General features: G+C 44.1%; 1 protein-coding gene across 2 annotated transcripts in view; it reads left to right on the forward strand.

The window, feature by feature from the left end:
• Window positions 1-24,647, forward strand: part of ADAP1 (ArfGAP with dual PH domains 1) — a 326,339-nt gene that overhangs the window by 258,453 nt on the left and 43,239 nt on the right. For both annotated transcript variants that reach the window (XM_068244589.1, XM_068244587.1), the window contains exon 5: window positions 14,250-14,362. In XM_068244589.1, the coding sequence (XP_068100690.1) occupies window positions 14,250-14,362 (113 nt within the window). The remainder of the gene's footprint in view (window positions 1-14,249; window positions 14,363-24,647) is intronic.

Raw genomic sequence — 24,647 nt, forward strand, 5'->3', positions numbered from 1 at the left:
TCGGCCGCCTCCACCAAAGTGCCATCATCTCAGGGCTCAGATGAGAGCAATGCCATCTGTACTCTCTGCCACCAAAAATTGAGCCGTGGAAAGACCAAGATCCGCGTAGGGACGTCCTTACGAAGGCACATATTGACAAAGCACAAACTGCAATGGGATCACCACCTGAGGAAAAGCAGCACACAAAAGCAAAGCCACATACCGCACTGGAAGAGACCAGGCCGCAATTATTTCTCAAAAAAGGTGATACCAAACTGTACCGTGATGTTGAAAGGCAAGTGGTGTCATCTCTGGCACACAGCATTGGGTCAAGGGTCCATCTGACCACATGATCTGCAAAGCATGGTCAGACCTGCCCGAAGTCTAAGTCAGTCCCTACACACAGCATCTCTGCCTGCACGCCGTGTGACTGTCTGCCCCAATACTAAGACAGTCCCCACACAGCATCTCTGCCTGCAGGCCGCTTGACTGCCTTCTCCGCCACCACCAGCAAGGTCCAGGACTCCAGGTGGATTCCTGAATTTTTAAGGCAGCGGCCACTAACAAAGACAATAACAATTTTTACTGGTGTGTGTACATGCCTGCCTAATTTTTCTGGCTGCACTGCGGCTGCAACAACAAAACAAAAGGCATGTACATGTGTCAATTCCCCTTCGTGAGTGTTACCTTGCCGCGGTGAAGGGGCTTTGCGTATCACAATGAAGCAATGACCGCTTGCTATATGAGTGTTTCTTGTGCACACCCAAGATAATAAGGTCATTGCTTCATTGTGGACAGACAAATTCGATCAGCTGGACAGTCCCTGTTGTTCTTTCATTGAGCTACCACAGCCCGGCAACCATATGGGCTTGAAAACCGCCATGGCCTGCACTCTCGCTATAGTGTGCACCAGTCCAGCAAGGCCGTCACTACATAAACAGCTGTTTGCAGTGCGTTACACAGTGAGTTTGGTGTGTCAGTGTGAAGCAGTACACTAATTACACTACCTGATTGATGTATACACATTCAAGATGTTTTAACCACTTCACAACTGAAGGGTTTAACCCTGAAACACCAGAGCAATTTTCAGCAATTGAAGATCTCCTCTGGCCGCCGTCACACACCGCTGCTCCCCACTAGAGATGTCGCGAACCTCCGATTTTCGGTTCGCGAACCTTCGCGGAAGGTTCGGTTCGCGTAAAAGTTTGCAAACCGCAATAGACTTCAATGGAGATGCGAACTTTGAAAAATAGAAAAAAATTATGCTGGCCACAAAAGTGATGGAAAAGATGTTTCAAGGGGTCTAACATCTGGAGGGGGCATGGCGGAGTGGGATATATGGCCAAAGTCCCGGGGAAAAATCTGGATGTGACGCAAAGCAGCGTTTTAAGGGCAGAAATCACATTGAATGCTAAATTGCTGGCCTAAAGTGCTTTCAAACATCTTGCATGTGTATACATCAATCAGGGAGTGTAATTAGAGTTCTGCTTCACACTGACACACCAAACTCAATGTGTAACGCACCACAAACAGCTGTTTGCGTAGTGACGGCCGTGCTGAACTGATGCGCAACATGGCCAGAGTGCAGGCCGTGGCAGTTTTCCAGTCCATATGGTCGCCGGGCTGTGGTAGCTCAATGATAGAACAACAGTGACTGTCCAGCTGATCAAATTTGGTCTGTCCACAATGAAGCAACGACCTTATTATCTTCTTGTATGTAGGTAGGCATAGGTAGGAGACCCAGTATAGGTAGGTAGGCATAGGTAGGTGCCTCAGTAGTTATCTAGGCATAGGTAGGAGACCCAGTATAGGTAGGTAGGAGACCCAGTATAGGTAGGTAGGCATAGGTAGGTGCCTCAGTAGTTAGCTAGGCATAGGTAGGAGTCCCAGTATAGGTAGGTAGGTAGGCGCCTCAGTAGTTAGCTAGGCATAGGTAGGAGTCCCAGTATAAGTAGGTAGGCATAGGTAGGTGCCTCAGTAGTTAGCTAGGCATAGGTAGGAGACCCAGTATAGGTAGGTAGGTGCCTCAGTAGTTAGCTAGGCATAGGTAGGAGTCCCAGTATAAGTAGGTAGGCATAGGTAGGTGCCTCAGTAGTTAGCTAGGCATAGGTAGGAGACCCAGTATAGGTAGGTAGGCATAGGTAGGAGACCCAGTATAGGTAGGTAGGCATAGGCAGGTGTCCCAGTAGTTAGCTAGGCATAGGTAGGAGTCCCAGTATAGGTAGGTAGGAATAGGTAGGTGTCCCAACAATCAGCCAGGAGCAAGCCAAGAGCCTAACTAATCTTTCCCTAGGAGAAAAAATCTTCAGCAGCTCTCCCTAGTCTGTCTATTTGCAGCAGGCACACGAGTGAGGGTCATGGCCAGCGAGCCTGCCTTATATAAGGGGGGGTGGGGCTCCAGGGCTTAGTGTAGCCTGAATGGCTACAATGTGCCTGCTGACTGTGATGCAGAGGGTCAAAGTTGACCCTCATAGTGCATTATGGGGTGAATCGAAATTCCGCAAAAGTTCGCCTGTTGCAGGCGAACGCGAACCCCCAAAGTTCGCCTGGAACCGTTCGCAGGCGAACTGTTCGCTACATCTCTACTCCCCACCGTCAGCTCTGCTATACTAATTATAGCAGAGCTCAAAGCATCTTTGAATCTTTGAATTTGGCTCCAAGGCTCCCCATTGGTCTATTAACAGACCAATTGGGAGCCTTGGAGCCAAATTCAAAGATGCTTTAGCTCTGCTATACTGCTCTCCTCCCCGCCCACCCACCGCACCTATAGCGCCTCATTTATCCTGGGAGCGGGGAGGGCATCTGGGGGTCCTCTTCTTAAAGGGGACTTCTAGATGCCACCATGAACCCCCCCTGGGAGTCGGCGACCCCCACCTCCTCCTGGGGCACCGGAGGTGGGGAAAAGCCCCTTGTTGGTGGATTGGACAAGGGCTCCGGGGAGGAGGGGAAGGCTTGGCCCCTCTCCCCTGGAGCCCCCCATACCATGGACCATGCGGGCTGGTATAACTCAGGGTGCGAAGCCCCACTTGGCCGGGTCTCCGCATTCTGGCTATTCCAGTCTGCATGGGAGATGGGGTTTAAGAGGGGGGGGGGGCTTTTTTTTTTTCTTTTAGATTTCCCACACTCTGAACATAAAAAATAAGATTAAAAAAAAATGGAAAAGACGCCAGGAATCTTTATATAGCCATATTGTCGCTGTATAACCAAAGCGTTCCGGCTCCGGAGCGTTGCGGCTACGGAGGGGTTTAAATTAATTGCTCTTTCTTTTGATATATGTAAATTTACACTACTGTTAGGTTTGCTACATTATCTGTCATTTACCGCATCTAAATGTATACTTTTTTCCTATGAAACTTTAAATTTGATTTTTTCATAAATTATAAGGTCTTTTTGAAAGTTTATTTTTATTCTTGAGCCACTGTCCCCCTCCACACACTCTGTAAATTTGGTGATGCTACCTCATATTAACCGCAAAAACTGGCAAACAGGCCGAAATTTCGCTTATTGAAGTGAAAATTTTACTTATTTTTGCAAAAAGAATATTTGCATTTTCGCTCATCACTAGTCAAGTCAACCATTAACCAAAGTGAACACAAATCTTACTGTGAGGCGTTGCCTAACCCTCACCTCACGTTCATCTCATGACTAATCCTCATCTTTTAACTCATGCAGGGTTCACACTAAAATGCACATGCGAATTGCTAATGATAAAACGTGATCACCACACATCTATTAAAAGCAATGTAGAATCTCACTTTGGCTGAAATTGGTGAAACACCGACCTAACCCTCATTTGATGCAACACTTAGCGACCCAATACTCAACTGGTTTGCACCGCTAACCAGATGCTATGCTGACTCCCAACATTGACCCGTTGTGCGGCTGACATAAAGAGGAACTCCAGTGAAAATAATGTAATAAAATTGCTTCATTTTTACAATATTAATATTATACATTTATAATGTACAAATGATTTAGTCAGTCTTTGCCCATTGTAAAATAGTTTAAATCTCTGATTTATATCCTGACATTTATCACATGGTGACATTTTTACTGTTGGCAGGTGATGTAGCTGCTGCTTGCTGTTTTGGCAGTTGGAAACAGCTGTAAACAGCTATTTCCCACAATGCAACAAGGATCACAGACAGAAAACTGCCAAGAGTATGTACTCAGAATTTCTTTGTGGGAGGGGTTTCACCACAATATCAGCCATACAGATCCCCCTGATGGTCTGTTTGTGAAAAGGAATAGATTTCTCATGTAAAAGGAGGTAGCAGCTACTGATTGAGATAAAGTTCAATTCTTGGTCGGAGTTTCTCTTTAAAGGGCAACTTCCTAAACAAACATACTGTCATTAAGTTACATTAGTTATGTTAATTAAAATGTATAGGTAATATAATCTTTTACCCGCCCTGTTTTAAATGAATCTTTTTGGTTGAAAGGAGGTGACAGGGAGCAAGAGACACAGTTCCAACTATCCTGTGTACTGATTACCCCTCCCAGCTGCATGCACTAGGCTTCAAATCTCAAATTCAAAATGTAAAAAAACAACCAGCAGAAGGAGAACAACATCATCAGAAATTCCATTATGCTTTGCACGGCATCAGGGGAAAAAATGCCCGGGCAGTTTTCTTCTGTGCAGCTAAAAATGAGGCTTGGTGAAGAAAAACATAGTTCGGATGTTGAGACACTATTAAAGAAACACCAAGCCTTTTCAGTGCTGCTGAGTAGATTTTTAGTCTGGAGGTTCACTTTAAGCCCAATTCCACAATTCTAAATATACTTTTATACTTTATTAAATGTTACCTTTTTTTGGGTTAAATGAGACTTCTACAGCTAAAAATCCTCCTTATAAAACTTGATTGCATTGCTTGGCACTCCAGCTTTGACAAAACTACAAATCCCATCATGCCTCTGCCTTCCCGAGTTATGCTTAGAGCTGTCAGAATATTGCAATGCCTCATGGGACTTGCAGTTCCACCACAGCTGGAGTGCCAAGGTTAGCCATCACTGTCCTAGAGCAACCCAGCTAACTAAACTGTAGGCTGTGTGAGAAGCCTCAGCAACATCATGATGTCTAAACTGCAGGACAGCTGGGCCTAGTCTGGGCTTTCTGGGAAGACTGTAGTCTCCTGCTGCAGAAATGTGTATTGCAGGAAGCGGTCGGTGAGGAGGCTTCTGATCAGGTACTGTTGGCTCTTTGCATAACCATTTCAGCACTAAAAGGTGGCCCTTTACAGAACATTTAGAGGTACACAGCCTGCCCCATAGAACCAGGCAGGCAAGATCTTTAGTGCCTAATGCAGGGCACCTTATATCAGTGGCCTGTGTTACTGTTACATTCAGTCATATTGTAACAGGCAGGCTTCTTGCTGCAGATGCGCAGACCCATAAAATGAGAAAGCTGGCAATAAAATTAATGGCCTTGTTAATGATGGCACTTTGTTTGCTGCTACGCCATGCTGTGTCAAAAGTAAACTGCTCATTTCACATTGATTCACAATCAGAGGCCCGAGTAAATGAGGCGTTTAATATAAACAGCCAAATTCCCTGTAAACAGGCCTATAGGATGCTAGAAAATAGAATGGAATGTACTTTGTCAACATCATTGCCGGCTGCTCTGAGAGGGAAGCGTGTATAAACCAATTGTACATCAAGTTTAATCAATATGGTGTTACTTTGGACAAAGCAATAAAGATACTTTTGTTTGCTATCAGCATCTGAGTTCAGGAATATGGAATGTTTTTATTACAGAGGTCCTGAGTCATTGCTATACAGAAGGAATGCTTCATACTGGATATTGGCTGCACTTAGCAGGTTCACCTCAGTTTATTTTTATTGCACAGTTGGGGTCGCAGCATTGTGATTGCTCTCTATGTACCTCTATGTACACTAGCCAAGTAACAGCAGTCACATCATTGGCTTTCTCAGTTTTGCTGGATTATTTCTGGCACAGGAGGATGTATGACTTTCCAAAGTCTAATTACTGTATATTGTACCTCAATGGGAGAGTATGAATTGTGGCCCTGATGAACATCACCTGACTAGACCAGTAAGACAAAAGCCCCTGCAGTCACATGACCTGTATTATGTAGCTTCTAAATGGCTATCGATAGGCAATTTGCAGCTGCCAGCAACAGGTAATACAGTGATGGGTTTTGCCAGCCAGGAGGTTTCCTTCGTTTTTTTTTTTTATGTTTTTCAGGAATCTGCTTTTAAAAGTGCAATAAAAACTAAGCTGGGCTTCCTGCCTATGATATTTAAATACAAAGTTGTGGCCAGCATAGCTTATTGAAGTTCCAGTCCACACTAGCCATTATAAGTATTAACCATGTCATCTCATCTCAAAGACGGTAGGTGGTAGACAGGAGGTGGTGTTCTTGTTGGCTGTGGTCAGAGCTTCTGCTAGTCAGGGAGGAGCTTCCAACACCACAACCATAGATGGCTATTCACCCACCTTGTGTACCTTCTAGATTCTAGACAGGAAATGACATAACTATTATTCACAACTGCTACTATGGGCTAAAGGGACTCCAAGCCACAGTGGCCAATCCATGTCAGCCAAACCTCCTGAAGCCTGGTACACACATCCAATTTTAACTGGCCAATCTGTGACCAACTTTACCACTTCCATGTAGTATGAGAGCTTGCCTAATCAATTTGTTTAAAGTATTCAAACTCTTTTGGCCTTCATACTACATAGAAGTGGTAAAATTGGCTAGTAATTGGCCAATCAAAATGTAATGTTTGTACCAGGCTTAAGAAGCTGGCTCTGTTTTGGGGTTGGCACCCAGATAACTATACTTGCATACACAAGTACAGTTATGCTTTAAAGTTCATTCTTTCCATACATTGCATGCTACTACCAGTCCTGGTTATCCAATCCATGCTCCTATCTCTTCACTTACGCTATACTTATGTGAATGTCATTATGTTGGAGCGGTCGAGCTGTGCTCCCCCAGATCTCATTACACTATTCCAGTGCACACACTCTACATATAATCCTGTTGTTTGTTCTCCCCCTCAGGGATTTGTAGGCTACAGCTTCCCTGTGCCATTTTCATTGCAGTGTAAATCTTGTACTTCATGCTTCAATTAACATTAATTAATATTAATAGTCTTCCCGTCAGGTTGCATGTCATGGTGAGTGATGTTAATATTGTGATTTTCTCTGTTCAGTCTTCTCAGGGATAGCATTTCTATAGTCCAGGTTAATAAGTAAAGACTGAAAGAACCATTTCATAACAATGACAGCAATAACAAGGTGATCAGACTATAGTACTGTGTAACTGGTCTAGTAGTAACATGAATACTGGGTCTCTGCATAGTGGTGGCGCTACAGCAGCTGAATGTAGCTACCAGTCCATTCTTTTCTTTTAACCTTGGATCTGTTTATACAAGTCATTGGCTCACGCTCCATCTCAGGCCCACCTCCTCCCCCTGCTACGTTTCACTGCTTTATTGATACTGCATGTATGTGCACTTCTGGGTGGCATTGCTGATCAGTTTTTCTATCTGTCCCTTTGACTCACACAAGCAACATGAATCAGCTCACTACAAAGAAAGTTAAAGAGGAACTCCAGTGAAAATAATGTAATAAGAAAGTGCTTCATTTTGACAGCAATTATGTATAAATGATTTAGTCAGTGTTTACTCGCTGTAAATATTTCCTCTCCCTGATTTACATTATGACATCGCATGGTGGCATTTTTACTGCTGGCAGGTAATGTCAGTGGAAGCAGCTGTTGCTTGCTTTTTTGGCAGTTGTAAACAGCTGTTATTTCCCACAGTGCAACAAGCCTCCCAAAGTGTGATGTCAGTACCTCAGTGCTGTGAGGCGCTGACATCATTTGTGGGAGGGGTTTCAGCACAAAATCAGCCATAGAGAGCCTCCTGATGATCCGTTTGAGAAAAGGACTAGATTTCTCATGGGAAAGGGGGTATCAGCTTGGTTACGGTTTCTCTTTAATAATCAATGCCCAAGCCATTTAATTTCCATGGGGTTATAATTTAAAGTGGATTTAGGTCTTCAAACTATACACACACTTTCAATAACTGTTGCCTATAGGGTTTGGGTCTTGATCCCTAGAGCAACAATCCTGTGCACACACATATACAGATTAGTCTTCTGGCTATGGATGAGTGACACCTACTGTTGCTAGTGGGAGAGGAGAAGGGAGCACGTGGTGTACAACACACAGCTTCCAGCGGACAAGGTTAAGAGGGGAAAAACGTACTTAGCGATTGCCGTCACTTAAAGATCCGGTGGTACACCAATATGCACACTATATTCTCAGCTGAGATGGCTTCAGAAGGTCACCTCTAATGAGTTTAATCTTGTGTGTGCATAAAGAATAGATACTGAGGATCTGTAATGTGGAGGGAAGGGGCCACTAGACACCAGAGAACTGTATAGAGGAGGGAGACCATTAAACACCAGGGAACTGTATAGAGGAGGGAGGCCATTAGACACCAGAGAACTGGATAGAGGAGGGAGGCCATTAGACGCCAGAGAACTGGATAGAGGAGGGAGGCCATTAGACACCAGGGAACTTTATAGAGGAGGGAGGCCATTAGACACCAGAGAACTGTATAGAGGAGGGAGGCCATTAGACACCAAAGAACTGGATAGAGGAGAGAGGCCATAAGACACCAGGGAACTGTATAAGGTTGGGAGGAGGCCACTAAGACATTGAGGTTGGCCAACAACTTGGTCCCAGTGTCTTATTTCGGCCCACTTTCTATTTTAGTTTGACACTCCGTGCTATGTCAAATATTAAATCACTACATTCTCTGCTAAGGGACTTGCTTGCATCCGTAAATGCTGTGCACCGAGCACTAGGTAAGTGAATGCTAAGATTTTTATTTTTATCTTTATTTTTTTACGGCAGTATTTATGTAGCACTGGCACTTTACACAGTATATGGTCACAATCTAATCCCTACTTGTATGTCCATATTATAGTCTAATGCCAGTTTGGAGGAAGCCAGTTAACTTATCTGTATGTTTCGGGAATGTGGAAGTTGTTATCCACTTCTAAAAACATTATATTTATTTTACATGCAAGTGCTAAACATATCTGAATCTGTCTCTGTATTAGCCTCTAGCAATGTCCTGCACTACAGGATACATGGTAAGGATCCTCAGAGGTGAAAGCGGCTCTTGAAGCCACAGACGGGCTATGGCCTTCACAGGCCCCATCCTCTTACCCTCTCTCCATGTGATAGAGGGGCCCCTCTTCACAGCTAGGGCTATGAGTGGGAGATGTCATGGGGGCCTCACTTGTTATGTCACCCAAGGCAGTTGGGACCTGCTGGTCATCACCATTGTAAGGGAGGGGGTGGTCTGATGAAAGTTTTTCTTGGTGGCGTCTTGAATTGAAGTTATACCGCTGCTGGGTATATGGTGACCTGTCTGTCTTTGCTTTGAGTGCAGTGCAGAAAAGGCTGGTAACAGAGGTGCCTGGCTAGGCAATATAGTGTTACCTATGTCGTTAGAGACTTAGGTAGACAGAATTACGAGTCTTTTGGCATGTAATACCAGTTCTGTATTTATCCCATCTGTGTACTTGGCTGTCTGCCTAAAAGTGATCTTGAAACAGTAATCTTATACAAGAAAATGTACTCCTATTTGTATTCTTCTTTATCCTTCTGCTTATAGTACATTTCCAGCAGAGATTTGTGTTAGCACATGGTATACAGAGAGATTAATTTAATGTTTTAAAAAAATTGCTTCATACCAATAGAAGAAAGAAAAGTACTAGTGCATTTACTACTGATTTACTACTGATAATAGTTAATAGTTCTAGGAAAATGTGCCTACAAGAGCATAGGGAATGTATGGTTGTAGATGGACAACCTTAAAGTGAACCTGAGGTTAAAATAAACTGATGAGATAAACAATTATATTTTTCTTCCTATTCCTAAAAATGACTTTTTTTAAGCATCCCAGGGTAACTCTTAACATTTACAAAGTAGGTTGAATGTTTTATTGTCTCTGAGTGGCAGTCTATTAAGTGACCCATAGTTAGAAAAAAGGCCAATAGTTCATGTATGTCACCTCTCCCTGCCCTCAGAAGTTTTATTCTGCCAGGAAAACTTTTCTGCCTGTAATCTGCTTATCAGTGTTGTTTACTATATACACCACAAGGTATCGACACAACAGAAGCTGTCACTTACATGCCTAGAAATTAACTCTTTCAGGCAGCAAAATAAAACAAGTAAAACAGCCTGGTTGTTAAAATGTTTTTGTTTTCTTATCATGTCACATGTTGCCTCGGGTACACTTTCAAACATACCTGACCTCAGACAAAGCTACATAAGGTAAGCACAGAGGTGTGTTCATGCTGGATCCACATCCCCCTGTGCATTGTCCATTTCTCTCCTCAATCCCCCAGCCCCAATAACCACTCCTCGAAAAACGTGACTTTTGGGTAAAGTTAAATTTGCAGACAGGAAGAGGAAGGCTTATTGTGATCCCTCCTATCAGCCTCCTAGTCCCGCCTCTTAAGGGGAGTGAATAGGGCAGGGGAGCAAAGGGAATGGGAGAATGATGGGAGGGAACATCGCAGCAAGTCTTCTTCTTCCTGTCTGAAAGTTTGACTTTAGCAAGAAGTTAAGTTTTTCAAGAAGTGAGTATGGGGAACTAGGAGAGGAATGTAATTTGGTAAGCTTCTACCATCATGCTTGTATCATTAGTGGGCATATTTATGCTAGGTACACACCATACAATTTTATGGCATATTTACCTGCCATATCAATTATTTCTACCATGTCCGTTCTGAATTTCGATCAATTTTTCAATTTTCCTATTTTTTTAAATATTTTTTTCTTTTTATCGATTTTCATAGAACTGAACGGAAATCGATAAAAAAAATCGAAAAACAATGAAAAAAACAATTGAAAAATCGATTGAAATTTAGATCGGACATGTTGGAAATAATCGATCTGGCAGGTAAATCTGCCAGAAAATTGTATGGTGTGCACCAAGCATTACACTTGGTAAATAGATTTCTGGGTGATCGGGGCACACACACAGGAAAAACTGGCTTCATGCATTTGTAAAGTGATTGCCATATGAATACAGTTAAATATTCCAGTTTTGTACATTATTATTTTCAGTGAAATCGGCAAGACACTGTAATCTCACATCCACATGAAACCATTGCCATCCGTGCTATTGACTCGCATACAGCCAGGTAGGGAAGGAGCTCTGGGTTTCAGACAGAGAGCGAGAGGCAGACGTCCCGATTGTCTTGGCACAGTCACCAGCCTGCAGCTATAAATCTTACTGTGAAAAGCTACCAGCTTATACAGAATACATGCTGCTGCTGTGAGCAGTTCCAGGGACAGCCCAGGAACCAATTCACTGGCAGGCATATTCAGGAGGGAGGAACAGCCATCATGTTCACATCCACTACTTCATCACACTATCTCAGAAAACTAAAACTACAGTCAAACAAGTAAAATGCACAATATAGAGTAATACATGAACGTATATTTTAGCCACAGTTGTGAGTCACACATCTGCTACACTGCACAGCATGAAAGATAAGGATGCATTTTTTGTGCTGGTTTTTAAGCAACCTCACCCCCCCCCCCCCCAAATCTTCTATCTTGTATAAAGAATCAGTAGTGTGACCACACCGGATCAGTGTCCATTGCACAGGCTGGTGGAACAGGAAACAGGGCTGTCAGTGGAGTGGAGTTATGCAGAGATGTACGAAACACAGAATCAGACAAGCAAAGCTTATAAATATGTAGGCACGTTACAGGGTTCTCATATAGAATATACAAATAGGTCAATACATATTAGGATAGAGACAACCTTGCCTCACATTTTATGCAATCCTATTGTTCACCCCACGGAATTTTAAAGCTGTAAGTCTGCACTTCAACTGCATCTGAATTGTTTCATTTAAAGTTCATTGTGGTAATGTACAGATCCAAAATTAGAAAAAAGTTGTCTCTGTCCAAATATTTATAGAGCTAACTGTATATTTCACTTGACTGTTAATTAAAGTCTTAAGACTAAAACAGCTGGATACATGAAGAAAACATCATTTTGTGGGGGAAGTTAAAGCAAAGCTAATTTGTTTTTAGATTATGAAATTGTTGCCAACGACTGTATGTAACTGAGACGGGAAGCAGTTGCTGGCACACACTCCTGTTGATGTGGGGTGTCAGACTCAAATAAACAGTATTTATTTTTGGTCCAGAGGTTTTTTTTATTTTACTTTTTGACATTGTAACCACTTAACCTCTGCACTGTTTGTAAATTGTTACAAGGTGAGCTCTATGAGCATCTGTTGCTTTATGTAATGCAGTTTCATTCTCCAATGTCTTCCAGTACCAGTTTACTAAACTGCTGAGGGTATAAGGAATATCTGGGGTTTTCTATGTCTCTTGCACCAATTAGATTGATTTTTGTTTTTCTTTTTCACAATATACTGTAATGGAGGTTTGCCTGTGTGTGAAACAATTTCGCCTAGAAAGTTTAGTGGACAGTGGGGAGCTGCGGTGCGGCATAAGGGTTGCATTGTAACGCGAAACATCGCACTGCGATGCAACGCCATGCAGTGTGTTACCACAAAACGTGTTAACAGTGAAGCATGCTTTTCATTGACCAGAGGTGCGTGGCCATGCTACAGACTTGTGCAAATTTCTCCAATGTTTTGCCTGATGAAGCAAGACTGTTCATCACTTCCCCCTTTTTGAATAATTTTTAGATGCTTTTATCCTATGTTGGCGCCCCTGTTCAAACAATAAAACATTTTCATTGACTGTATGCTTTAACGTATGCAGTGCAACATGCAGTGCCGCTTTTGCGTTCCATTGCGTTACGTTCCTGCTTTTACAGGGAGCGGAACACCGATTGTGAATGTAGTCTCATTGTGCGTACTTGTTGTGTATGCATGTTTTGTAATTTGCACCCCTCTGTATTTATTTCTGCATAATCTGTCTCTTGCTTTATAAATAAAAACAATGTCATATATTTATCTGTTACATTTGTTGCATGTTTGTACAAATGATCTTTTAGGTTGCTTGTTAATAACTTTTCCCCACGGGAATCTCATTTTACTTTTTTTTTTTTTTTATCAATCATTCTTTTTTATTGAAATAAGAAAAGACAAATACAGTAGCGAATTATCTCATTTTACTTTTTAACAGCGTAGAGTAATGTTGTAGAATGTAGTAATCCATATTTTCTATTTAGCTATTCGCTTTCAGAATTATATTGTCGCAAGACTAATGAGAGTGGATTACTAATTGGTTAATATAGATTCCTGCACATTGCTCTTTTTACTTTTCTAAATCTCTAATGTCACTACCGAATAATGATCAAATATAGTAATATCCTGATCATATTGCAGTGTGTCACCTTCTGGTGGAAAAAATAGCCATAGATTTCTAGCGTAGTATACCTGAGCTTGATCTAAGAAGTATCTATATTTCAAGTACAGTTTATTTGTCTCTGAGTTAGGACCGGTTCACACTAGAGCGGACGCAAAATGGACACGGTAGCGGATGCATTCTGTCCATTTTGCATCCGCATGTAAAAATGTCACCGTCCGCTCCGCACACGTCTGCCCGTTCAGTGTCTTGGGTCGATCACGTCCGCCCGTATGCATCGCCACTCAAATGTCCCGGCCCCGCTCAGCCCCTTGGTACACATAGTCCGGAGGCTGGTAGGGGTAGATAGGAGACAATAGATTAATTCTCCCTAGCAACAGCGAGAATTTTTATTGGTCCATGAACCAATGAGAATCCTCCCTGTTGCTGAGGATACCCAGAGGTCTTTTGCAGCCCCGTGGAAATCCCAATGTTTCTGCTGGGCCCCCAGGCTGTGTACGGGGACCGAGTGGCAGCGAAAAGCGACAGGACACGTATTATGTCACGGCGGCGATCAAAACAGGCAAAGATAACACGTCAATTAGCCTACTGAGAACGGAAACTGTCATTGCATACATGTAAAATTTGGACTCTTGTGTTCCATTTAGCGGATGCGTTTTTTTTTTTAAAGTGGAGGCAAATCCTATTTTTAACATTGCTAGGGGACAATGTGGTTAGAAGCAAAAAAAAATGCACAGATTATTTCTTTCTTTCTTTTTTTAACACTGTTAAAAATACACGGGTGAGTTTTCATTAAAAAAAAAAGGGCTTTTATCTCATCCAGGCATCTTTGGCATATGCTGTGATGCCTGGCATGCTAATTGAGAAATGATTGATCACAACAAGATGGACGTGCTGACGTCTGGTTTTCCCTTGCAGGCTACAGAGAAGGAGTGCTCTGGAAGAGAGGACGGGACAACGGCCAGTTCCTCAGCAGGAAATTTGTGTTGTCTGAACGGGAAGGAGCTCTCAAATACTTTAACAAAAATGATGTGAGTATAACCGTAACCCATAAACTAAGTGCAAAAATTAGAAAAAGTGTATGTGACAAATTCTTTCTCATATTTACACATTTATCAATATCTCATGGGTGGGATGTCTGAAACTCTATGAGGGGGTTCATTCCAGCTGTGGCTACAAGTCAGAAACAAATGCTGAATTGGTACATTACTTGCTTAGCAGCTTCAAAGGATTTTTTTTTAGATATGTGCTTTGCTTGTGACCTCAGTCGGCAGAACTTGTTGTGCTGTAAATTCTAGGAATCCTTTGATGTCTCTCTGCTACCCGAAAATATAGAAACTGAAAGCAGAAGTCCTCTGTTATTGTCTCACACTGCCCCTTAGTGACAAGTGGCCATAAATATACATCACAGCAGTACTAATTAGTAGCAAGGAAATGTAACAAATAAAAAGTGCCAAAATAAATTGGCTTGGAGCACTTGCAAGCCTCTAAATGAATTGGCTGCTAAAATGTTAAAGGGCTACAGAAGTGACATGATGAGATAAACAGGTGTATTTCCAGTGCCAAGCATACAAATAACTAGGCTGTGGTCCTTTTTTCTTTTCTCACTGCAGGGTTAAGATATCAAAGCTTTACATGACTATTTCTTTGTAGCTAAACAGTAATTTAACACTCACTTATAACTCATTAGGGTTGTGAAAATTCTGTTTCTCCAAGAAATGCATGTAACTAAAGTTCGGTAGCTCAAGATTTGTCTGTAAGGGAGCTTAAAGAGACACTGAAGCGAAAAAAAAAATTCCCTATGCCTCCATGCCAACACATCGGGTTTAGGCCCCGCCCCTAATACCCCACAGGAATAGCTCTCTATAAGTGTTAGTCGACCCCACCCGCAGGTGTCTTTTTTCTTCCTGTCCTTTACCTCACAGGAGCGGCAGGTTGTTCCTGCTGAATTTTTATATTTCCCCCCTTACTGGCCGCATTATGTGGCCATCCGCACAGACAGCCTCCCCTGTGCGATGCCACTCACAGTGACTTTAAATAAGGCTATGTGGGTGGGGACCCCGTTTTGCTGGTCTTGGAGGTCCATGTCATGCTGCGGATTGGAGGCTCTAGAGGGGCAAGAAGAACAGCTGACTTTGAGCTATACTGTCCACTCTAAAGGAGCAGGTTTGGCGGGGCATCCAGTTCTTACCTTTTTTTTTTTTTCTCTCCTTCTGCCTTCTCTCTCTGTTTCCCTTGTTCTCCGCTCGGAGGAGCGGCTCAGCGTGCGTCCCACAGCGCAGTATGCGCTTCAGTGATGTCACAGGAAGTGACGTTCACTTCTGTGCTGGGACGCGATTGGCTGGATGCCGGAGGAGGCGGAAGTGCGTCCTTCCTTAGCTAGATCAGCTCTTAAATATGGCGGCAGTACGGCGGCGGCGGTGTCTCCACTGCCTGCGGACTCTGTACGCGGCCGCTCGCATCAGTAGCCTTGGTGGTCAGGAGACCCTACAAGTAGCAGTACACTGCTGGACAAGGTGGGTAACCTTAGGATTCTTCCGAGCACTTCTGTCATTTCTACGGAATACAGACGCAGGGACTTACCTTGCTCTTTCCTCTTCTTTGTTTTCCAGCGTCTGGATGTTTTGGCCAGCAACCATGGATGCCCCTAGGCCCCACACAGATCAGCGCTCTTGGACTAGGTAAGGGGGGCATACAGGTAAAACTGGCTGCTAAGATACAGGAGTGCTCTATAGGAGGGCTATACTTAGCAATGCTTTCATCTTTTCCTACAGCTCGGGAAGATCGGGAAGGCTCTATCGTTCAGTATCAGGAGGATACTATAGAAGACGATCCTCGAGTAGATCCCGTTATAGTAAATCACGTAGGAACACTCGGTCAAGATCAAGATCAAAATCTCCGGCCTACCGCCATAAAGAGAAATCATGTTGGGCCTGTACTAAGCCAGTGGCTCCAGGAAAGACAGTTTGTGCAGACTGTTTCAAAGAGCTAGGCAGAGAGCCGGCACAGGAACCCATCAATGTGACAGAAGCAATACAGAAGGCGGTACAGGAGTCTATGGACTCATATATTGCAAGTTTGCCACCCGCTTAACCTCAATCTATCCAACATCAGTCTGGTCCTATGTCACCAGAACCTGAGGAGATCTCATTGGGTTTTGACTTTGCCCTAGTAGATCCGTTTATTAAAGCAGTAAGGGATGTTCTGGATTGGGAAGACATTGAGGATAGTGATGAAGAGAAATCTAGAAAAAAATCTAATAGGGTTTATTATAAACCTCTGGATAAGACGAAACTCACCTTTCCTGTAATGGAAGAGATAAGAGCAATTATCCAGGAGGAGTGGCGAAAAATGGAGAAGAAAGTCCCTATGGGAAACAGATTGTCAAAGTTATACCCTTTGCCTGTCAAAGACATTAAGATGTTGGAAGAAGCCCCTGTTGTAGACGCTTCAGTCACCAGATTGGCGAAGCACGTTACTCTGCCGATTGAGGACGCCATTACTTTTAAAGACACCATGGAGCGCAAGATTGATACGGATTTGAAGAAAATTTATACAGGTACTGGAGGGTCATGCAAACCCGCGATTGCTCTAACCTCGGTGGGGAAAGCAGTACGAGCCTGGTCAGAAAATACAGAACGCATGCTTAGAGAGGATGCAGACAAAGAAGCCATAATCGCCAGTTTAGAAGATCTTAAGATTGCCGGTGACTTCATAGGGGAAGCAGCAATAGATGTGGTCCGTTCTTCGGCAAGGTCTATGTTATACTCAGTTACTGCCAAGAGGGCCCTATGGCTGAGGTCCTGGTCGGCTGATCCAGCGTCCCGGCAATCATGGTGCAAAATTCCCTTCGATGGAAAGAACCTCTTTGGGGAAAGAATGGACTCGGCAATTTCCCGTGTTACGGGCGGACAATCTGGGCTACTCCCGCAAGATAGAAGACCAAGGAGACAAGCCGGTTCATCTTTTCAACATCCAACTTCCAGATACAGAAATGCCAGGTCCTATAGACCCGGAAGGAATTACAGAAATAACTGGCAGGCGAATCAAGCTTCTACGAGTAGAACCACTAGACAGAGGAATAATCAACCTCCTCAGGCTAACAAGAAGTCCTTTTGACAATCAGCAGATTCAGAAGAGCCCGGTGGGGGCAAGATTGATGCTGTTCAGCCATGTATGGAGAACAGAACTAAAATCTCCTTGGGTGGCAAGAACGGTAACATCAGGGCACTTCTGGACGTTCAAGAGCGCTCCCCCAGAGAATCGTTTCAAGATCACTCACATTCCTCGGTGTTCCCAAAAGCAGGAAGTTCTGGAAACATATATTCAGGATCTAATACACAAGCAGGCGATAGTACCAGTTCCTTGGAAGGAAAGAAGGCAAGGTTTTTACTCAAGACTGTTTTTTGTATGGAAAAAAACAGGGGACCTGAGACCTGTACTGGATCTGAAAAGACTGAACTCATACATACAGCTAGGGAAGTTCAAAATGGAATCTTTACACACAATCATCATGGCAGTAAATCCTATGGACTTTATGCTTTCCATCGATCTGGAAGATGCCTATTTGCATGTCCCCATACAGCAAGATATGCAGAAGTATCTAAGATTCGCGGTAGGGGGAGCTCATTACCAGTTTGTGTGTCTCCCCTTCGGAATCTGCACGGCTCCCAGGACCTTCTCAAAGCTACTGTTAGAGTTTATAGCCTTGGTCAGGCTCCAAGGCATACGGACATTTCATTATCTGGACGACATTCTATTGCTGTCCAACACGAGAGAAGAGGCTTTAGCACACAGCAATCTATTGATCGATACTCTGCTCAAGTTCGGTTGGAAAATAAATTATCCAAAAAGCCATCTTCAACCTACCCAGGATCTTGTCTATCTAGGAGCAAGATTCAGGACTCAGCTAAATCTGGTGGGCCTTCCAGAGGAGAAAATCCCAGTGATAAGAGAAAGAGTCCTACAGCTACTTCTCTCCACGAACACGTCGGCAAGGGTATGTCTAAGAGTTCTGAGCACTATGTCGTCAACTATCCCGATGATCCCTTGGTCTCATTGGAGACTCAGGAGTCTTCAACAGGGATTCTTATCCCAGTGGGATGGACTCAGTCTTGGCCAGAGAATCCTGGTCACAAAATTAATGAAAAAGGATCTACCCTGGTGGCTGGAGGAGAAGAACTTGAGAAAATGTGTGCCTTTAACCACTTGCCGACCGCACGCTTATACCGTGCGTCGGCAAAGTGGCAGCTGCAGGACCAGCGACGCAGTACTGCGTCGCCAGCTGCAGGCTGATTAATCAGGAAGCAGCCGCTCGTGCGAGCGGCTGCTTCCTGTCAATTCACGGCGGGGGGCTCCGTGAATAGCCTGCGATGGCGGCTCGCAGGCTAAATGTAAACACAAGCGGAAATAATCCACTTTGTTTACATTGTACGGCGCTGCTGCGCAGCAGCGCCGTAAGGCAGATCGGCGATCCCCGGCCAATCAGCGGCCGGGGATCGCCGCCATGTGACAGGAGACAGCCTGTCACTGGCTGCACAGGACGGATAGCGTCCTGTGCAGCCCGGATCTCCAGGGGGGGCCAGGTAGTAGAGGGAGGGGGAGGATTTCGCCGCAGAGGGGGGCTTTGAGGTGCCCCCCCCCCCCCCCCGCAACACCCGGCAGGCAGGAGCGATCAGACCCCCCTAGCACATCATCCCCCTAGTGGGGAAAAAAGGGGGGCGATCTGGTCGCTCTGCCTGCACGCTGATCTGTGCTGGGGGCTGCAGAGCCCACCCAGCACAGATCAGCTAAGACAGCGCTGGTCCTTAAGGGGGGGTAAAGGGTGGGTCCTCAAGTGGTTAAGAACCAAGGTCTCTATAACGATCGACACAGACGCAAGTCAGAAAGGCTGGGGAGCATCATGCGGTCCCCAAGTGGCCCAGGGGTATTGGCCACAGTTCATGAAACACTGGCCGGCCAACAGACTAGAGCTCAGGGCGGCATTCTGCGCCCTCCTGCATTTCCGGAGATTCGTCAAAGGGAAGGAAGTACTACTAAGATTGGACAACAGGACGGCAGTAGCCTATGTCCGCAATCAGGGAGGTTCACGCAGCCAGTCCCTGATGGAGGAGGCCAACCTCATTTTCTCATGGGCATCAAACAACTTGACCTCATTGACAGCCATACATATTCCGGGAGTCTCCAACACGATACCCGATTATCTAAGCAGAGTTCCAATATCGAACAACGAATGGGAATTGGAGGAATCAGTCTTCAAGATGATTTGTGCACATTGGTTGAAACCAGAGGTGGACTTGATGGCGTCCCGCAACAACAGGAAGTGCAGACGTTACTACAGCAGATACCGAGAGAAGGAAGCAGAGGCTACAGATGCACTGACTGCGAAATGGAACTTTCAGACTGCATATGTCTTTCTACCTGTTCCCCTCATCATGAGGTTATTACAGAGGCTGAAGTCGGAACCAGTGGTCTTGTTGGTAGTTCTTCCCTGGTGGCCGAGAAGGCCCTGGTCCCCTATGATTTCTCAGATGTCGATGACCAGCCCTCTACCACTTCCCAGCAGCAGGACTCTGTTGTCACAGGGACCGATACTTCACCCAGATCCGGCACGGTTGAAGTTGACTGCATGGAAATTGAAAGGAGGAAATTGAAAGAGATGGGATGTTCTGAGGCGGTAGTGACAACCCTACAAAGGGCAAGGAAAGTAAGTACAAATACTACATATCATCGTGTATGGAAGGTCTTTATGGAATTCGCTGGACGAGAGTCTTTTGATCCAATGAGACCTCTGGTGCATCAAATGCTCGCTCTCCTGCAGTCGGGCGTCGACAAAGGGTTAACTTTCCACTCCTTGAAGGTACAAATCTCAGCGATATCAGCACTGACCAACTGCAAGTGGGCTTTTGATCCTCTAGTCAAACAATTCCTTGCCGGGGTCATGAGAGTAAAGCCCCCTCTGAAACCAATCTTTCCCAGTTGGGACTTACCCCTGGTCCTAAATTATCTAACAGGACCTCCTTTTGAACCAATGGAACAATGCTCCCTGTGGAACAAGACGTTGAAAGCAGTCTTCCTAGTGGCTATCACCTCGGCCGGGAGGATTTCAGAGCTGCAGGCTATGAGCCATCAAGAACCCTTCCTGATATTTTTTCCAGATAGGGTACAGTTACGCCCTGTCCAGACCTTTCTTCCTAAAGTCTCCTCGGTCATGCATATCAATCAGGAGTGGTCCTTACCGGCATTCAACCAGGAGGAGTCTACAGCATTACACTCACTGGACGTGGCAAGGTCCTTGAAGGCTTACGTTCAGGAGACACAGGACATAAGGAAATCAGAGAGACTTTTCATTGTTTCAACAGGTTACCGAAAGGGAGAAGCTGCTTCTTCCTGAACAATAGCATCCTGGCTCATTCGCACCATCCAAAACGCATACAGGGCAGTCAATAAAGAGCCTCCCAGACAGATTCGGACCCATTCAACAAGGGGACTGGCAGCCTCTTGGGCGGCATATGCTAAGGTTCCTGCATCGAAGATCTGCCAGGCGGCCAATTGGAGCACTATAAATACCTTTATCTCCCACTATCAAGTTGACACCTCACACGCAACCTCTGTACAGTTTGAAAGAGCGATTTTATCTTCCTGTTTGAATAATGATGCTGTCTAAAATAAAACTTCTGTATATACCTGCCACAGTGTTCCCTCCCGTTTGTTGTTATAGTTAGATCCCGATGTGTTGGCATGGAGGCATAGGGAATACGGAAAATTGTATACTTACCTAACGGTAATTTTCCTTTCCCTATGCATCCATGCCAACACAGGATCCCACCCACTGTTCGGTACGGACATAGTTACAAGACACCTGTGGGTGGGGTCGACTAACACTTATAGAGAGCTATTCCTGTGGGGTATTAGGGGCGGGGCCTAAACCCGATGTGTTGGCATGGAGGCATAGGGAAAGGAAAATTACCGTTAGGTAAGTATACAATTTTCCGTAATATGATATAATGATTGGTATGTGTAGTACAGCTAAGAAATAAAACATTAGGAGCAGAGACATAAGTCTAATATTGTTTCCAGTACAGGAAGAGTTAAGATACTCCAGTTCTTATCTGTGCAAAAAAGCCATTGAGCTCCACGACTTTCAAAGTCTCAGAGAGCCCTATCTTCTGAAGCTTATTATCTCAACTGTCAGTCATTGTATTTTTTTTCTCTACAGAGGAGAGTTCAAAAGTTCACTGGCCTGCTCTGTAAAATCATTTAGAATGCTGAGTAGTGTGGTAACTGCAAATTTATGAGAATGATGCAATGTTCTAAAACACACTATACAACTGAAAATAAAAACATGAGAATATTTTCTTTGTTACTAATGTTCTAGTAATTATCCATACTACACAACCAATTCATTAGATAATATATTTTTTAGCTTCATTGTCTCTTTAATATCATTAAAAAAACTGCTATCATGACAGTTAAAACTTTAAACATACAAGTTAAGCTTCATATACAAAATGAAACAATGGGATTCCAGGAAAGTCATATTTAGGATTAGGACTACAACACAAAATCATATGTAAAGCACTTTTCTCCCGTAGGCCCCAAAGGGCATAAGCTTGTCTCAGATCAGTACATAGTGATGTGTACAGGGGGAAAAGTTATGTGATCATAAATGCCAAACTAAACAGGTGGCTTTTCAGCTTTGATTTAAACATGTTCAGGGTTGGAGCTGTCTTGATTACGTTTGGTAAGGCATTCCACGGGATAGGGGCAGCATGACAGAAACCTCTGGCCCCAAAGGTTTTTAGTTGGTCTTTGGGGATGGTCAAGTCATTGGATCCTTTTGATTTGAGGTTGTGGGTGGTGTGACACAGTTGTAACAAATCCTTCAGGTATCCAGGGAAAGGAAGTGGTTTGTAATGATTGGTGTCAGCACACAGAGTGTATCTGAATATTGGTGATCTGCAGTATCACCAATAATACAGAGGGGTATACCTGATTATGTGGTGATCTGCAGAATCACCAATAATACAAGTATAGCTTAACACAAGACACCTAAGGTATGTGAGTGTTTGGTGCAACAGTAAGAAAAATTATCTCCCGAAGGAGCGGGAGATACAGACACTATTGCAGCCAAGAGTTGGACTGCACTGCCACCAGTGGACACCTGAGGAGCAGGTGACCTCTGACTGTATAGATCCTAACCTCCTTAAGAGGAGGGGGTGGATACTGTACTGCAGCCAAGGATTCCCTGATGGACTGGGAATCAGACTGTACTGCAGCCAAGGATTCCCTGATGGACTGGGAATCAGACTGTATACAACCAGTGGACTTCCATAGGTAAAGTCCCCTGACTGCACTGTGAGAAGGACTACCTGAGGAGCAGGCAGTCTTTACAGTAAATGGACACCTATAGAGTTGCTGTCTCAAGGATGACAGAGTGACTGTTCAACCAAGGGACGGGTGACAGCCACAAGGGTCATACAAGCCAGGTCGGCAACACATGAGCAGATAAGGTACAGAGACAGAAGGCTGATTCGGTGTCAGGGTACAAGCCAGGTTAGCAACGGGTAGACAGATAGGCGAGGTACCGAATCAGAAAGCAGAAGAGAGGTCAGCAAAGCCAGAGATCATAACAGGTATCAATATAGCACAACCCTAGTCTGAGGTGTGAGGTCCTTGGTCTCGACACCCGGGAACTAGTCTGAAGTATAACACAGTAATATCCTAGACTTAGGTGTGAGGTCCTTGGTCTCAACACCCCGGAACTAGTCTGAAGTATAACACCGTAATATCCTAGACTTAGGTGTGTGGTCCTTGGTCTCAACACCCCGGAACTAGTCTGAAGTAGAACACCGTAATATCCTAGACTTAGGTATGAGGTCCTTGGTCTCAACACCCCGGAACTAGTCTGAAGAATAACACAGTAATAACCTAGACTTAGGTGTGAGGTCCTTGGTCTCAACACCCCGGAACTAGTCTGAAGTATAACACAGTAATAACACAGTAAACTCCTAAAGCGGAATCTGGCTAAGTGTGAATTCCCAGTTCCAACTGGTTCTAACACACTGTAGGATCTGACTGAGGTCTGAGTGCTCACACTAAAGTATTCGCAAAGGCAGACAACCAGCAACTGACAAGCAAGCTCTATATATACTAACAGCGCTCCGCAGCGCCGCCCCAGGCACTCTGATACAGCTGATACCCCTTCTGCTGGCATAAAGGTCCTGTCACCTGGCGTGCGTGCGCGTGCGTAGCTCTCCATCTGTGTGCACTAGAAGGACTAGGTAAACCAGAGACATGTTGCTGCGTGGAAACCGCCGCCGGCTTGAACGCGGAGACAGCCACCCTGCCGCTTGTCCGTGCGGCGGCATCTCCGCTATTCATTACATGGTTAAAAAAAAACATTTCTTTGTTACAGCTGATACAGCTGAGAGATCAAATTACACTTGTGATTGGACACAGATGAGGGGGAATTAGACAGGCTAAACTCTTTAAATACATACATGGTGCATTTCTCTGTTTACCTTATCTCCTGTGAAAAAGTGCAGGTCCACTTTAACTCTTAACCTTTACTATACCACCCACTAGTAACTAAAAGTGTCGGTGATGGGTTTAGTGAGTAAAGTAAGGTGCTCCCAGATGAATATAAATGACAGATCAGATACTGCTAATGGTAGGAGGCAGAACTGGGGAGGAACTGATACAGATATATCATGCAATTAGGACATGCCAATGTTTGCCAGAGAGTCCATGCAACAGAAAGGCATAATTAATGCGCTGCCGTATTTAATGACTGTTCCCTGCCTGTGATACAGTTAGATGCAGTTAGGGGATAAGGAGACATTCATTTATTACACCAGCTGCAAGGTCAAGTTATTATAGTTTCACATCTTCCTTCACAGAAACATGTAAAAGTGGCCCAAATCCAGAATGTACACTACATATAGTGATGATTTTATAGTGATTTTGTAAATATGATGAAAAAGAAGATCCGTGTTTTTTTTTTTTTTAATAGTTGCTGAATTCTATAACGTGTAATTGCACTGGGATTTAATTAGGAATAGCTTTTTGAATATTAATTGTTTTGTATTTAAATATATAAATGTCAGTGTGGTGTTTAGATGTTGTTTTTTTGAGAGTCAAAATCAGCTTTATTCGCCAAGTACGACCAAAGTTGCACCCAAAATTGTTACCGTATTTTTCAGATTATAAGACGTGCCTGACCATAAGATGCACCTAGGTTTAGAGGACAAAAACCAGTGGAAAAATGATATACTAAATCTGGTCCATCTTGTGGATTAAGTCCCCTTTGTACCT

Source organism: Hyperolius riggenbachi, chromosome 7 (genome assembly GCF_040937935.1).
Source record: "Hyperolius riggenbachi isolate aHypRig1 chromosome 7, aHypRig1.pri, whole genome shotgun sequence".
NCBI lineage: Eukaryota > Metazoa > Chordata > Amphibia > Anura > Hyperoliidae > Hyperolius > Hyperolius riggenbachi.